The 18,193-nt window shown below is 41.7% G+C and overlaps 1 protein-coding gene across 1 annotated transcript; it reads right to left on the bottom strand.

The window, feature by feature from the left end:
* Nucleotides 1-6,741: 6,741 nt before the first annotated feature.
* On the bottom strand, nt 6,742-13,084 carry cbx6a (chromobox homolog 6a; the record flags this gene model as incomplete). Its single annotated transcript, XM_083973595.1, has 5 exons — nt 12,889-13,084; nt 11,047-11,090; nt 10,864-10,929; nt 9,996-10,062; nt 6,742-8,175 (listed from the first exon to the last, which is right to left on the bottom strand). Exons 1-5 carry the CDS (start codon nt 12,955-12,957, stop codon nt 6,742-6,744), a joined length of 1,680 nt encoding a protein of 559 aa, XP_083829721.1. The 5' UTR covers nt 12,958-13,084.
* Nucleotides 13,085-18,193: the final 5,109 nt, after the last annotated feature.

The raw sequence follows: 18,193 nt of genomic DNA, 5'->3' as shown, positions 1-18,193 counted from the left end.
AGGACTCCCTGCAGTGAACATTAGCCCAGATTTTGGATTAATCTGAGGAGGTTGCTGATGTTGCACACACACACACACACACAGAGAGAGAGAGACACACATATAAAGATGTGGGTCACTCGTATCGCACCACTATGACTGTTTTAGTTCCATTTGGCTCATGAGCTCGGTGGTTTCCAGGGAGGGAAGAGAGTGGAAACAGACCTCTGTAAAAACCTCCTGCTGTCTCCATTAGATCAGGACTGAACAGCGGCCATATAAAGTAAAATAGAATAAAATAAAAACACTCTGCCTATAGAAAAGGACAAAGCTGTTGGAGCTCGATGCATGTTATTCACCGCCACAGCAACAAAACACTCAGAGATGAATAACTCCAGGCGGGATGACCTTAAAATCAACCCTGGCCACTCACAGTCCTTCTGCAAATAATATACAACACAAGGCTCGCTCAGCTCTGTGGCACCTGAACGCATCGCAGTGGCTCAACAGCGCCTCTCTGTGGTGCATTTTTACCCTACAGCCAGCATATTACACTTGTTAGAGCAGTGGTTCCCAAACTTTTTGTGGCCAAGGCACACCAAAGGACAAGTAAAAATCTCAAGGCACACCTATTGTTCAAAATAGCCTTCATAACACGTGTTATCACTTATATCATGTAAAATATCTGTAAATGTGCATAATTATTTAATAATGCCAAATAAAATGTGACAAAGACAACTAGGTTACATTACTCACAAAATCATATTTATTAACAAAATATTAAAAAAAAAATTAATTTGAAACTTCATAAAAGCAGCAATACAACCATTTAAACCAGACAGGTCACAATAAGGCAAAGGAAACTTTGCAAAATGTCATCACAGAGAACTGTCAATGCAAGGAAGCTGCACCGTCCATGGTCCTACAAATTGATCAGTATTGAAACATATTGTGCGAAATATGGGGTTCTCTTTGAGGTTTTGTTTTTTAAGAATTGTTTTTATGTATAGAGTTTGCCTCTGTATTATGAAATGAGCGCATACAAAGTACTGATAGTAAATTAAAAATAATTATTTTTTGTGTAGTTGTATATTGCAATAATAATGTATGGTTGTCACAAAATCCCACGGCACACCTGGACTTGCCTCACGGCACACCAGTGTGCCTCGGCACACCGTTTGGGAACCACTGTGTTAGAGCAAAGAGGCCTGCAGGTATCAGGTTTGTTGTTAAATCTTTCCCTAAATTTGCAAGACTCCCTCTACTTTTTACGTCTGAACCTTTGTCTGAAATCTACAAAAACCTTTATGCAAATCACACGTGCATGGATATTAGATATGAAACGAAAGGCAGGGATTGAATAGATGTAGGCCTGCCTTGCATAGGGGCAATGGACGATACCACCCATCCTATTTTATTTTATTTTTATGTTTTTTCTCTTTGTGCTGCTATGACATTTCAAATTTCCCCTTAGGGATTAATAAACTAATCGATCTATCTATCCATCTACAGATTTTCACCACTTCCAGAGGATAAAGTTGTTCCCCCCTATGAGCTTTGAATCAACAGCAAACAGAAAACTGTGGAGTTTTCTTTTCTATTTTAATCGATGACATAAACTTTCTGAAAAATAGGCGAATCCCAACAGATGTTATTTATTATTTCAGTATCTTGCTTATACGTGAGCAGGAGGTCATAGTTTCTTGTCAGGAGGTTATGATACGCGGCCCTCTGAGTACCGCTATACTGTAGGTCTTTGAGGGGCAGATTGACTCGCTATTGGAAAATGACCAGACCAGCTGGTTGGCATGGCAACTTCAGTAAAAGAAGAGGAGGAAGAAGAAGAAGTTGATTGAAACAGATGTAAAACAGGAGAGCTACCCTTTTCATCTCTGCATCCAGCTGCTGGTGATTGAAGGAATTAGGTTTGACATATAATAGTAAACAGCTGTTGCATGCTATAGGCTACTAACCCAACAGCACAACAGTCATATAATGAGACGGCAAATAAGAAAGTGCTTTTTTGTTTTGTTTTGTTTAAAGAGCTTTTAATTAAAAGCCTTGTACAAGAAACACACAGAAAGCAACAACAGTAACAGTTAACATGACACTGAATACATAATCTGTACAATAAGGGTTTGCAAAACATGCTTCAGAAGATCAGATACATTACAATGTCATCGTTAAACCTCCGACTCCGCGTCATTACCGCCGTCAATACAATGTACATAATTCATATTAGCATAAAACAAAAACACAAAACTGCAGTATCGATACATTAAAAATCAATTTGCCTTCCGATCAAACCCATATTGAACTATTAAAAATGGCATTCAAATAAAACAGCATCACATTGACATTATGCATATTTAAAAAACAAACAAAAAAAAACTATTAAAGTACAGTACAAAGGGAAAAAACAGCTTAAAAAGCACAATTTTTCAATTCATTAAGCATTGTTATCCATACATTTAAACAAGGATCCTTCCTTTTGTTTTTTGTATTTTTATTCCAATTAGTGCCAAATAAAAATCTAGCACTTAAAATTACATCACATATAAAATGTAAAACAATTCAAAAGGGAAAAAAAAAGCTTTAAAAAAAATGAAAAATAAAATCAAGAGCCCTATTTGGTTGAAAGATAGGCCACTAAGTCGAGTTGTGCTACCCCATATGAGAAAGAAAAAAAGAGAAGGACAACATTGCTATCAACAGTTGGAAACGTCGCCTATAGCAGTCTAATACCGTAACACATCTACCAACTGCAAGAGTCACTTCTATACCACCACCACTTAAAGATATTAAAGAGTATAGTCGATGAAAAAATCTATTCCAAGTCACGATAGATCCATTCGGAGAAGAAAAATAATCGTTTAGCTCGTGGAAAATATAGAGATAGAGACTCGGTCCACTCAGGCTTTTTTTAAAAATCAAATCAGGATTTAAGTTAAGTACTGTCCTTTTTTCTTTAAGTGTCTTTGTTGAATTGCTTGATTTGATTTTGTCTGTTATTGTTTTTTCTTCGTATAATGGATGTGTCATTTTGGAATAAATCCTTCCACATGTAACCTATGAGAGTATTGAAAGAGTACTGACAACAACGAGAACCATCCAGTACGTGACAGGAGAGGAGGCAGGCGGCATCTTCCTCGTCGGCGGTGTGGAAAACGAGACGTGGTAAATAAGACGACGAGGACTGTAGTTATTACAGGTTGTGACGATGAAATCCTTAAAAGTGTTTCTTTATTTTTTTTATATTATTAATATTATTGTTATTATCATCATGCTCTGTGTAACAGGAGCTGAGTTAAGACGAGGCAAACGTCGCCTGGAGTGTAGCTGGAGTTGAATGGAGCAGCTATAAGGCAACACATGCGGAAGATTTTTTAAAATTTTATCTTATCTTATTTTGTTTTTTTCTTGAAATATTGCAACACACAGGTCCACCAGAGTAAGAGCCAAGGTCTGGGAAGGTCTAGAAAGAGCAGGCAGCACCAGAAGAGTAGCAGGCGTTTGCAGAGTTTACAGTTTCCTTTGAACTACTTGAGAGATCTTGAAGGTCAAAAGTGTTTGATCGCTTTAAAGATTTCAGGCTTTTAGCACCGAAACAGCCTGCGACGGACGAGCCGAGCAGAGGAGTTCATGTGCAAGAGCAGGTGGGTGACGGATCAAACCGGCTGAGATAATAAAGCCTCGTTCCTTACACCCACTCTCTGACCGCTACACAACGATGCCTCTGAAAACAACAGGTCCTCGCCTTGGTTACAAAAAAAAAAAAAAAGCAAAGCAAGTTGGGAAACGGCAGATTTATCACTAGGAAAGTGGAAATGACGCGTCCGGCCGATTGTAACCTGATAAAGTGGCTGGAAAAAGTCTAAATTTATCATCCAGAGACAGAAAAGATAATTCATCTGAAGGCAATTCCCCACAGAGAAACAGGAAGGAGAACGAGAGGATGTCGGATGATTTCTACTGGAGCATCCGTAGGTTTTAAAATCCTCATCACTCCCCAAGTTCAAGAGCAGAGAGCACACAGAGTGACATAATTAGAAAATATCAGGTCAAGAGATCTGGATATAAAGTCAGGAGGACTAAGTGCGTCACTCACAGAGACTTTAGCCTATGAAACAGAGCTGTTTAGCTCATGGACGGCCTTGTTAACCCCTCATCCTTCATGCAGACATTTGTGGCTGCAACACGAACAACATGAACCAAAACGAGAGCAGCAGAGGGGGAACCAGGAACCACGGCAAACATCGACCGCCACCAGCTGCGCAACACAAGCTTCACCGAAACCTTGGATACTTTTTGACGTGGAAAGTACTGGAGTGTAAGTAGAGAGAAAAAGAGCAGACATTCTTGAATGTAAGTGGTAAGTTTAGGTCCTTTAAGTTTGTGGAAACTTTCGGGTGGAGGACGACAGATTTATCAAAATGTTTTCCCAAAGGTTGAACCTAGATACAAAAACCTCTTGTGTTTGTTTATGATATATATATATAAAAAGAAGAAAACAGAGTCGATAAGAGAAGAAGTATAAGGACAACAAACCCTTGTCCTCCAATAAATGGCAAAGTCTCGGCCTGGTTCGGTTTCCTCCGTGAGTCGCAGGACGCTGTGTGAACACTGCTACTGTATGTGAACCGTTTTCTATTGAAACTAGCACTTGAGAAACAAATGTACAACCAAAAAGCACCGTTAGCACAACACAACATCAGAAAACGCCGAAAACGAAGAGGAAGCAGGGTGGGGAACGGGTTTGGTAAACAGACAAAACTTGCCACTGGTCTCTGAGCCTAAAACCACCTGGACACACGTTCCACAGGTTCAACGACGACGACGACACTACGACTTTAGCTGCATTGGTTCGGTGGCTTCGGCCTGGACTGTGTTCAGCTCATGGACCTTCTAGACCTTGGCGAGTTAACGCATATGTATAAATCTGTCGTGAAGAGAGAAACTGTCACGACTGCCGGGGCCAGTTTAGAGTCATGGTGGACGCGAGTCGGAGAGAGAGACGGTAGTGGGTTTGTGAGAAAAACAAGGCGAGCTCGGGAAAAGACGGCAAAGGACAGCAATAACTTAAAAACTATTGTTTTGTTTTTTTATGTATATTATTTTGCAGCTTTTTAAGGTTGTGCGTGCATATAAATACTTACTCATACTGTACGTATATGCATGTGCGTTCAAGAGAGCAAGAGGAAAAGGCCTTGAAAAATTGATGAACTACATAGAATAGGTCATTTCTCGATGCAGTCAAGTGCATTGCATTTACCTCGCTGTATTGATGCAATATATGAGAGTCACAACTGTTAAGTGCAAAAAACACACACACACCACCTCATTTATCATTAACAAGCTGGACTTCCAATGAGACTTAGGAGGGTGGAGGGGGGCGGGGGGGAGTGGGGTTGGGAAGGCTGGAAAAATTGGCCTAACACTTTGTAGCAACCTAAAATGTAGTGACTGCCAATAACGAAATAATTTGACCATTTTAAATGTAATAAAGCTAATAATATGATAACTTGCCAATAATGTAATAAAATGCTTTAGTCCATTACGTAAGAACTTTTTTTTTTGCCAATAATGTTATAAGTTATTACTTTAGTTATTACGTTATTGGCCTAGTATTAAAAAACCCTTTGAAAATATAATGTATTAATGTATTATAATGTGTTATTACAATCTCAAAAGTTCTTTAACTAGACCAATAACGTAATAACTTTTTGCCAATAATGTAATATCTTATTACATCAATGTTATAAGATATATCTTATAACATTAATGTTGTAAGATATTACAATAATGTGATAAGATATTACAATATTGTAATAATGTAATAAGATATTATAATATTGTAAAAATGTAATAAGATGATACAATATTGTAATAATGTAATAAGATATTACAATATTGTAATAATGTAATACAATATTGTAATAATGTAATAAGATATTACAATATTGTAATAATGTAATAAAGATATTACAATATTGTAATAATGTAATAAGATATTCCAATACTGTAATAATGTACCAGTAATATCTTATTACATTATTGGCAAAAAGTTAGTACGTTATTGACTCAAACATTTTATTACATTATTTGGCTATATTACATTTAAAAAGGACAATTTTATTAAGTTTATTGACATTTATTACGTTTTGGGTCGTTCACACCTGAAGGCTGTTGACACAAACAACCTTCACAGCAGCGTGTGCGTAAAAAAAAAAAAACAGAGTGTGTTTCTTTCGGTTTCACCCAAACACAGCAGCAGCAGCAGATGGACAAAGGGTTTCTATCTGTGTCACACACACTCACACACTCACACACACACAAACACACTCACACACAAGCTGAACTCTGTGTGTCCGGAGCGAAACCAACCAACAAACCAACCAACAAACAAACACACTCTGTTTCTTTCCTTCCACGTCTGCTTCAAAGAGTCAGCGCTGTGCAAGTGGACAAAATATGGCAATTTAAGTGACAACAAGGGGCGACAATCATCCGCCCCCTTTATCGAATTTATACATTTTCTTATTTAAAAAAAATATGCTCTTTGTGTTTTTTCTTGTTTTGTTTTTTTTAAACTACTATTCGACGGCTGCGTGGCGTGAAGTTATATTACATCATCTCATCGATCCTCACATGGAGACGGACACGGGGGGGGGGGGGGGGGGCTGAAGTGGCAACACTGGCTTGTTTGTTTCTTTTCTTTCTATCATCAATGGCAAATAATCGACTTCATCTACATCTGGTCTCCTATGGCTTGGTGGCGGTGGCGGTGGCGGCGGCGGAGGGGGAGGGGGAGGAGGGGTCATCGGAGGCGGGAGGAGGAGGAGGAGGAGCGGGGGAGGAGGCGTTCTCGGCGCCGGGGGAGGAGGAGGGGGAGGCGGGGCAGGAGGCCGGGGACGGGAACTCCTTGATGGTGACGGTGCCCAGGTTGGTGGTGACGTCGGTGACCACCACGTCCTTGCAGCTCGGCGCCATTTCCGGGTGCCAGTCGGGGTCGCCCTCGGCCGGGACCCTCTTGGGTTCGGCGGAGGAGTTGGCGGCGTTGGCGGCGGTGGCGGAGCTCTGGTCCCCGGCGAGGAGGGGGAGGGTGGTGGGAGGCTGGCGTTTACCCCGGCGCTGTGGGCGAGGGTTTTTCCTGCCTCCGTCTGAGGGCGCCGCACGGTCCTTGGCGCCGCCGCTCGACACCGCCGCCGCCGCCCCCTCCTCCTCCTCGCCGTCATCATCTTCCAGGGAGGAGGAGGGGGAGGAAGGGAGGAAGGGGGACGCCGCCGCCGCCGCCGCTGAACCCGCCTGGTTTGCATCGGGAGCGGACTGCTTGGCGCCCTTCTGGGTCTCTGCGTGAGCTTTGCCCGCCTTGGCCGCGGCTCTGGCGGCGGCGGCCTTGGACCGCGCCGTCGCCGCCGAGTCGGTGGGAGTTTTCCCCTCGGAGCCGCTGGAGGAGGCGGGGGAGGGAGGGGCCTGGTACTGAGCGGCGGCGGCGGAGCTTCTGCTGCTGCTGCTGCGGTTCCTCGCCGCCGTGCTGGAGCCCGACCCCGCGTGGGGGTGGAACGCCACGGGGCCGCCGCCGCCGCCGCCGCTGCTGCACTGCAGCCCGAACGGCTTCCCGTACATGGGGAAGCCGAGCATCTTCAGAGGAGGCTGGAAAGGTCTGTAGGGGGCCTCGCCGCCCTTTTTCCCGATGATGCGGTTGCGTGACGGGATGTTGTGGCGTCCCGCCGTGGCGTTCCGGCCGCCCGCCGCCGCCGCGCCGCCGCCACGCCCGGGCTTATCGATGACCTTCAGGTTGAGGATTATCCGGCCTCTCTTGACCTCTCGGGGTTTGACTCTGCGGTTGAGGATGCGGACGGTCTCGGAGAACGGGGAGACGTGCATGCGGGAGGGGAAGCCGCCGGGGTTGGAGAACGCCGCCGCCATGGGGTCGGAGCGCGGCAGCGGACGCCGGGACATCCGGTGGCAGCGGTGGATGTCCTTCTTCAGCTTGTGGGTGGCGGCGAGGGAGTTGAGCTTGGGGGAGGGCGCCACGGTGGAGGAAGACGAGGAGGACGAGGATGGTAAGAGATGAGGCGAGGCGGTGGAGGAGGAGGAAGCCGCTCGGCCGGAGGCGGACGAGGAGGAGCGAGGCGCCGCCTGGCGGGCGCCGGAGGCCTGGCCGCCGCTGGGCTCCCGCTTCGGAGGACGCCCCTGAAACAAAACAACAAAAACTGATTATAGAAGAGTGAGATTTACTCAGAGGAACAAGGAACCGTTCTGTGAAACGTTTAATGACTTAACACCGTCTCTGCTTCCAGTGGGACAAAAGGCGTTTTAGTGGCTCAAAATGCTGCTGGGACAATAGTTTTATGACACTTATTAGGCCTACATGTGTTTTTAACCATATTTTACAGATTTAAACATTAAAGAGGAACTAGGCAGGATTCTTTTTGCTTAGCTATGCTACATTTTCACCTTAATTTAACAGCTTTGGAGTAATTGTGATGGTTTAAAGAGCTTTTCCGCTGCTAACCCTCCTCTCGGGCATGTGCATTTGTTTATAACGAAGACGGCGAGAAATCGAGCGGTACATAACATTATATATCGAATATCGTTACATTTCTTTTTTTTTTTTAAGACGTTAGTTTAGGCGGCAGCTCTTGGAAAGCGCTGCGGGAAACCCTGTATCATATACGATGTTATGACGTGTATATTTTTGTAGTCTTATCCGCCATAAACAAGAGATTACCGGTTACGGGGCACGTATGTGTCGCGATGCCGCGGAGACGAGAGCTGGGACACCGGGGCCCCGATCTTGCAAAGCTGGTTTTCAGCCAAGAGACATGATAAGTGGAAGGCAAAAAGACTTAGCAAAACAGAGGAAAAGCGACCAGACTTGCATAGTTTCCCTTTAAGTCTGTTGATATACAGTGGAGGCCAAAATTATTTGGCATGCACTTCATGGCATATTGAAGAGGTTTCAGTTGTTTTTGTTGAATTGTCCACTAATCATCATTATGCTCTATAAACAAGAGAATAGAGTCATCAAAGGAAGATTTACTGTAGTTAATTTCCTTTACAAAAAAACTCTGAAACAAACAATCATATTCCTTCACAGAAGAAGCCAAATTATTTACGTCTGGAGCTCAACTCCATCGAGAACATTCAGGAGGAGTTGGAAAATAAACTGGACAGATCTATTGCACCTTTTTAAAGTATTTTTTTGAGATTTTATGCCTAGTAGCAGAAGTCATGATGGGATAATGTGAGTGTTGAAGTTCTGCTGCACTGCTACAAAAGGTGCACAATACTAAATATTAAAGTTAAAAACAGTAGGATTTTCTTCATCTGATTGTTCTAAGTGCAACAATCGGCATATTTCGTGAACATTATGAAATTAAATCACGTTTTGGAGGCAAAAAAAACAAAACAGGTCAGGTGTTGGATGTTTTAACAATTTTAGCCACCACTGTAAAAGTAGTGTCAGTGTGACCCATCTTTACAATGTAACTGATACAACTCTCCTCTCCCATGCAACTCAAACTGCAACTGCTCTCAAAAATATGACAAATAGCCAAACTCTTCAAACTTTAAGGCTTTAACCACTAACCGCCTGCGACGTTCCTGTTCCTGCTCAAAAGCGGATTGGTAAAAACTGAAAAAGTCACTGTGTGAAAAAAAACAAACCAAAAAGTAGCACAGCATAACATAAACGCGTCCCTGCAGCGAGACACGAAACAACAGCGTGCGTTCCCAGCAGCAGCAGCGTGGCCACCGATGCATTTTTGTTTAGAATAAACTTCAAACAGGCAAGAAAAACCTGCTGCAGATGAGTTGACCTTATTCTTACTTTAACAGTAGAAACCACAAACAGAACTTTCCACTTTCCTGTTAAGGTGTTGCTACCTGAACAAAGGCACCTGTCTGAGAAGCTGAGCTCAGGTGAATTGTTTCCACGCGGCTCAAATTATATAAATATATATTTTAAAAAGTAGGAATCTGAGGTTTTTTATCCATGCAGATACACATACCTTGTTTTTAAAGTTTTTGGGTTTCGGTCCTCGCTTCTTCGGCCCGTGTAATTCCCTGTCCCGTTCCCTAAAGAAGAAGGAAATGTCAGTTTACAAATACACAAATACAGCGGACGAACACAACACACACAGACGGGGGGCTAAAAACAGAACGAGGCGACAGAAGCCGATACGAAAACAAATCAAAGGAGAAGACTGATGAGATGACACAATGAAAGTCGTGGTGGTTGTGTGAAAGTAGAGCAGTCAGGTAGGTACAGACTGTAGCTTTTGTTTCTCGGTCTTCACGTGTCAATTTTTAGTTTCCACTCTTTTGTGTCTTGTGTGAGTGTGTGTGTGTGTGTGTGTGTGTGTGTGTGTGTGTGTGTGTGTGTGTGTGTGTGTGTGTGTGTGTGTGTGTGTGTGTGTGACTGTGTGTCAAGTCATTTTAGTTTTGTCTCTTTTATGGGTGTCTGTTTCAGTTTCCTGTCCGTTTTAAGTTTACAGTAAACATGCACTCTTTAGCGCAGCAGAAGCACGAGTGGCTTGGCAGCAGATGTAAAGGACTTCAGCGCAGATGGACTTTTTACAACCGGAGAGAAGTAGAAGAAGAAGAGGAGGAGGAGGAGGAGGAGGAGGAGGAGGAGGAGGAGGAGGAGGAGGAGTGTAAAGACTAAGAGACAAAAGCACAAGCACTTTGAGTTAAGTTAAGTGAGGAGGAGAGACAAAAATATCCCAAAATAAAACCAAGAACTGAAATGATCAAAACACACTGGTTTGTCCTTTTTTTAAATCAAAATAATCAAACTGCAAGTCCAAACACCACAATGTCCAAAATAACACTTATACACACACACACGCATTCTCACTTTGTTACAGCTTTACTCACTTCTGCTCAAAGCCCAGGATCAGCCTGTCGTCCAGGATATTCTCCTCCGGCTCCCAGGTGCTGTGTCTGAACAAGAAAAGGAGGTGAACGGTGCAGAAAACCAGAGAAAACATTTCACCACAACAACAGAGATTACATTTTTTTTTTTTCACCAAACTGCCACTCAACAAGAGTTCCACTTACTTCATCGCCCATCCTTTCCATTTCACCAGGTACTCGAGTCTTGCCTGTGAGAACAGATAACAGAGGGTGGATTAGGAGAAACACTCGAACATGAAACAGAGACGTTGTACAAGATCTCATAAATCTGGATTGCATTTGCTGCTTTGTCTTTTTTTTCTTCTTTTTAAACCAGATCAGTCTTTAGTCTTACATTAATCTACTTTTTGGAAGTGTTTGTGTCTTTTATGAGAACAACATCCTTGCAGCATGCTACTCTCCTCATTTCATTCATTAAACCCTGTGAGTCCTTGTCAGGTTCATCATAACTAAACTTAAAGCAGCACTAAGTAACTTTTCAACCTTCATAAAATATTTTCATAACTTTTGTGATGGTACATCGACTTACAACAAGTTGAATGACACCTCTGTCGTGGTCTGAGGGGGTCTGTATCTCTTTCTCTGACACTAAGCAGCTTTGAGGAGCATGGTAGGAACCCGGCTCTCACTTTCACTTTCACTTTTGCGAGTCACAACAAGGAGGGAACAGGCAAAACGGCACTTTAGCAATGGATTATGTTTGTGTTTTCACTTTGAATTGATCCACTGGAAACAGAAACTTAGTTTTGATGTCTTCTGTTAATTTTAATGCAGGATATTTACAGGGCTTCACGCTAGTGCTCATGGGAAATGGAGTCTTCCTTCAGGCAAAACACTACCGCTTTGGTCCACAGGCGCCGCCAAACTCAACCAAAACTGAAAGTTCTTTAGTACTGCTTTAATTGTATTATTATTACAGTTTTGTTGCTGTAGTTGGATTGATTGGTGGTGGATGCTTCAGTGCTCGGCCTGGTTCTTATGATACCACTCACCCTCGATAATAATAATAATAATTTACATTTTCCACCAACAGATGTGACCAGTTACTGCAAGATAAACATCATGCCTGCATTTCCAGAGAAAGGATGATATGAGTCACTATCAACAAGACGTGGAGGAGCTTATCTTACTTTGTTGCATGCAACTCAACAAGAGGTGGCAACTGGAGGCCAGTGGCTCTAGTGGGGCCTGCTGCTGGTTTGTTAACTTAACTGTGTGTGTGCATAACATAACCAGTCACTTTTTAAGATCCTGGTATCCTGCCATATTATTTATAGGGTCTTTCCCCCACTATACAAGCTATAAAACAAGATTGCACCGCACAGGTCTTGGCTGGCTGCATGCACCAGCTGCAGCATGGACTTGCAAAACAGTGCAAAAGACTTAATGGATTCATGTCAGAAACAAGTTTCCGACAACCCTGGCCGTCGTATGGGGGGCAACAACATGCAACATGCACCTCCACAGACTTGTAGCAGCCGTATAGCTTTAGCTACCATTAGCTGGCAGAGAAAGTCAAGTCAGGCCCCTCCATTTCACAGCAGCACAGCCCACATCCCATCCGCTGCTGCTGCTGGGCTGCCTTGTGCTGCCTTTTCTTTTTTCTTTTTGCAGCTAGCCCCTTCTTTGTGTCACTGTGTTTTTTATTGCCCCCCACTCCCCCTCCTCCTCCTCCTGCTCTTGCTAAAACAGCCCTGAACACACCACATGAGCCATGACTGATAGTTAGTTAGCTCCTGGTGGCTACTTGTGACTAGCACAGTAAAGGCATTCACCACCAGGCCTCCATAGCTTTGCAATGGGCTAAGTAGAAGTAGTAGTAGTAGTGGTGGTAGTAGTAGAAGACAGCCCCCTGAGCCTATGGAGTGGAGCAGTGCCGTGCCGTGCTGTGCCGTGCCGTGCCGTGCCGTGCCGTGCCGTGCTGCCCAACTGTGGCCAACAACAACATCCGCAGCCAGGCGAAAGACGCGGGAGGTGTAAACTCACCTTACGGACGCGGCGTTTCAGTATCGCTTCCGCGGCGAAAATGCGATCCCCCGTCGCCGAGAGCTCCATCTTTCATGCCCCGGATTGAAGCAAGCTGAAGCTGCCCCTCTCTCTCTCTCTCTCTATCCGGTGGCCCACTACTCAGTCTCTACTCTGATACTCTCTCCACTAGACGACAAGCTGCTCTGCTGCTGCTCGGCCTGAGAGGCGGCAGACACACACAGTCTCACTCTCACTGTCTCACACACACACAGTCTCTCTCTCACTCACTCTCTCACTCACACAGAAACACACACACGCCAGGACCTAGGTCGTCCTGGCAACGATGGAGACACTCAGGAGGATGCAAAAACCCGCGTGCAGCAGCAGCAGCAGTTAAGAGTTCTCATGACAAGAAGGAAAGAGACGCCATGATGATGCCTCCCTATGTGAACACTATGTGGAGGAAAACTTAGGAGGAAAAAAAAAGTGTCATCATAATAATATTAGACAAGTGTTAGAAGCCAAAAAAAAGTTATGACTTTATTAATTTAACCTTTTTCTGAACTGCAGCCATGGTTTTACAAACACAGAGGGTGTGGGGTCATGGGCACGAAAGATAGGCTATACAATATGATAAGATATAGGCCTACAATAAAAATTAAAACAAAAACTCTGATACTCACACACAGTTCACACCAGGAAAACAATGACACCCCTCCCTCACTGCATTCTTTATAATACACTTAAAATTATAAATGTTTTTAGTTTATGAACTTTTTGTAAATTATTCCAAGACCGTGGTGCATGGTACAGGAGCATAATGTCATGGCCTGTATACGACGAATATGTAAGACTTTATTAATCCCCAGAGGGAAATTAACTTGTCTGTCAGCTCATCTACTGTACCATTTGCAGAAGAATTTTTTTTTTAAAAAGGCTGATGGCTTAAGGTACAAAGGATCTTCTATATTGCTCCGTCCTGCAGTAAAGAGAGAGGAGCCGTCCACCACCGGTGTTTTCTTTAGTGTGCATCTCTCAACCACATCCCCAATACCTCCAGCTCATCACTCTTGTTGGACAACACATGGGAGGAAAACTTAGGAGGAAAAAAGTGTCATAATAATATTAGACAAGTGTTAGCAGCCCCCCCAAAAAGGAAAAAAAAAAGTTATGGCTTTATGATTTTAACCTTTTTCTGAACTGCAGCCATAAACACTGAGGGCGCGGGGTCATGGGCACCATATGGGGTTTTGAAAGTTGGATGAAAGAGGAACTATGCAGGATTTTTTTTTTTTTTTAGCTTAAAGGGCATTTCCATCAGGTCACCAATGATCAGGTCATTTCATACCATCCATACTCCCAACTGCATTCGTTCGTTGTTCAAGATAGCATCTATAGTTTTTTCAATGTTCATTAATGATGATAAAAATCCTGCATACTTCCTCTTGAAAATTTTAGGAGCGCAAACAGAAGGGCATAAATCGACTTGCAAAACAAATATTCACATTTCCTTTTCATTCTTACAGATTCCAGATTCTTTGTGTGTTAAAAAAAAATCAACGACAACAATAAAAAAACAGCCAATTTGCTGATTGCACATGTGCATGCACGTAGATGAAAGATTTACTTACGCAATGTCTCAAATTTGAGGAGCAAAATGCCCCAATTTAGGGGCAAGTCTGGAGCCAAGTGTCAGCAGCCAACAATAATAAGGTTACAACTTTATTGTTTTAACCTTTTTCTGAACTGCAGCCATGGTCTTACAAACACTGAGAGGTCATGGGGTCAGGGGCACCATATGGGGGTGGGGAAAGTTAGGATGACTTCAAGGGCCTGTAACTAACAGGGACTCAAATTAATTATAACATGCTTTTTCCATCATTAAACTAAAATAGAATATTTAATTCAATAAGTGTTAATGAAAACAATACTTTATTTTGGGGGGGGGGGGGTTTAGGAAGTAAATCCAGAGATGCCCTGAAAGCAGCGCCATCGTATAGGGGGGAAAGGTGATGACAATTATAAGGGCCCACAGCCCCCAGTATCCTCTATGACAAAATTATTATGCATACACTGAACTAATATATATTCATACGAATGAATCCGAATTAAAACAAAGGTTGGTCTTATTAAGCTCAACTAAATACATAACAGAAAGTTAAAGTAATATTATATATAGCCTAGTACATAGGCTAAGTATGTTTATTGATGTCTTGTGTTTAGGGAATGGGATAAAAATGACTCCAATACGTTCCAGATATTGTGAGTCGCTATTGCAGGAACCCCAGGCACACATTTTAACCATATTGAAAAATTAGTTTTTGCCCAAAAGTTGCTGTCTACCTATCCTGTTTCATAGGGTTTCATTCCAGGGTTGTCCAACCTTAGAATGTTGCGCAACACTTTGCTCTCACACGAAAAAACTATGGGCAGACCTTAGCAAATTTATTATTGACTCTTTTACAATAGATTTTATTTTACTTTGGGAAAATGTTGTTTTTGGTTTCCATAAGTATCCCAAGAAAGAAGGAAAATGTTACTTTTTAATAAATCTGTTTTTATTTTTTGCAAAATTTCATATTCATAAAAGTAAATTTTCTAAGAAAACCCCTTGCTTTTATGTTTTTCAAAAAGAGATGGAACTTTATTTTAAGCTAATCACCAAATCAGCAAATGAAAAGGCTATTAAAACCATAGACCTTTGTAATATGTATAACCTTGTTGTATAATGAACATCACCCCTGGCACATGTTCTTTGTATTTTCATTGTATACTGTTCCCTGTATACTATTTGTACCTGTCAACTTCTTTTAAATAAAGCTGTTGATTTAAAAAAAAAAAAAAAAAAAAAAAAAATGTTGCGCAACACGTGACATGGGGAGAAGCTCCCTGATTGGTGGAACAGCAGACCAATCAGAAGGCCAAAAAAGGCCAAAAAAAGGCCGAGGCAAGTTCAACTCAGTAATTATATCTGACATAGAGCACTGGAACTGCCCTGCCTGAAAGCTCAACTCAGCATCTTGGGGAAAACATGCACAAACACTGGTTAATCTTTTTGACAATGCACAACACCTGCAGATACACAAACCTGCTGCAAAAATTCACAAAACATGCAAACCTCACTACTGTTCAGCACTTCTTGACGTTAGAAGTTCTGAAGACAGCTACCTGTTAGTTGTGTTTGGAAATAAGGTATCAATGTTGTATTGCAAGTACTATTAGCCTTGCATGCATCACTTTTTTGTGTCTCAGAAAACACTTCTGCTGTGTTATGAGGTTTTGCAGCAGCTGTGAAGTCACATTGATGAAGTTGTTTTATGAATTTCTTTTACATTTGTGTAGGTGTTGCTGTAGTTGTAGTGCTCTCAGAGTCGTCATACCAAACCACACTGGGATCAAACCAACCAGTACACAAAAGTCTTGTTGTTTGCTATAAATTGCTTTTTGGACGTGCTCATTAACATTAGTTAATTAATATGTACAATTGTTTACAATAATATGAAACCCACTGAATTCATGCAAGCAAGAATCCATCTCACCAGGCTCCTATACACTTCTGTGACTTGGTGCATCAAAAAGAAGCAAGTGTCTGTTTACATAAATGTAAATGTAAAAGTGTAAATAAGTTTTGTTTTCAGAGTGAAGATTTATTAGTTTATAATAAGCGCAATAAAACAACAATAAAACTTTACAAGCGTACACTTTATCCATGTACTCATCAGCACATTTGTAAAACTGAAACTGAAAACACAAGATTATGAGAACCAGCTCTCATTCTCAGAAACACTGATTGTCTACATACAGACACATTTGTCATATCATTGCCCACTTTGAATGATTAAGATGCTGTTGTATACTCCCAGCAGTATAAACATAATTATGAAACTCATTAAAACATAATCATATCCAATCATATCCATAAAAGATTATATCCATATGTATTTCTTGATTATGATATCTTAAAATCAGTTGAAATGACAGTTACCACCTTGTAAACCATGACATGTCTGACATTTTCTGAAAATGTGAAAAAAAATTAAACAGATAAATAAAATGCTTAAATGCCAGGCTTTTTTTTCTGGCCCTCCTTACTGTGGTATATAAACGTGTTTTCCTGCATAGGCTACACATGCCAGTAGGTGGCAGCCCTACTTACTGTGGTATATATACGTGTTTACCTGCATAGGCTACACATGCCAGTAGGTGGCTATGGAAAGCCATTTTAGTCATAATGAAATAAATGAATAAATGAATAAATAAATAAATAAATAAATATAGCCATGAAATGAGTCCCGATTTAAATAAATAGGATGATAAATAGATATAAATGAAATATAAATACATATATTTTTATTTTAAAAACAACATTTTTATTTTTCCAGGAGACTTTTATTTTCTAAAGCCTCATTTATTTATTTCCAGATACTTTTATTTCCTAATGTCACATTTATTTATTTCCGGTTACTTTTATTTCATAACGTCACATTTATTTATTTCTGGGGACTTTTATTTCATAGCATCACATTTTTTTTTATTTCCGGCGACTTTTATTTCATAACATCACATTTATTTCACTCTCTTTTATTTCATGCTGCAATATTCAAATGAGGGGGCGGGGTTATCTGGACCCTTTCAGAGTAAAACATCACAGGACGGTCTATTCACCTTATTTTGCGCTGGATGTGTGCGGAAGTGCTGTGAATTAGTATAGCATTAATTTACAAACAGAGAGACCGCTTAGTTGTGTATTGTTCTCTTATCAACTAACAACAAACAAACAACAAAATTCCACAGAACATCAGTGTTTCCCATACGTTGTCGATACTATGGCGGCCCACTATTGTCCAGTTTTTCCCACCATAATCTAAAGATGGGTGGATCCACCAGGGTTAAGGATAATGCATACCGGCAGTCAGTCTCTTTTGTTTGCATCATTTTTAATTACTTTAGTACCACTGATTCAGGCCTGTTTTGGTGTAGAAAAAAAAATGAAGCTGTTTTCGGACCCACAGCCCTCAGAGGCTCCTCAACACACACACACACGCACGCAAGCACATAGCTACACATGGTGAAAGATGATGCATCTGTGCTCTGAAGCCATGAATTTGTTACAGATTAGTTGTAAATGGCAAGGATATCACCTACTGACTGTTAAAGAGTTAAAGACTATCAGAAACAATCTAACCCACTCCCCCACCCCCCAACATAGTCTCAGAAAATTTAGTGGGAAACACATGAAAAATAAATTATGTTTTTAAACTTTGTTTCTAATGAGTAAATAATAATTGGGCAAACAACAGTTTAATAACACAGACATGTCATT

This window comes from Trachurus trachurus (assembly GCF_905171665.1).
Source record: "Trachurus trachurus genome assembly, chromosome: 1".
NCBI classification, from domain to species: Eukaryota; Metazoa; Chordata; class Actinopteri; order Carangiformes; family Carangidae; genus Trachurus; species Trachurus trachurus.
The sequence above is the reverse complement of the archived record's forward strand: the minus strand, read 5'-3'. Positions and strand labels throughout refer to the sequence as shown.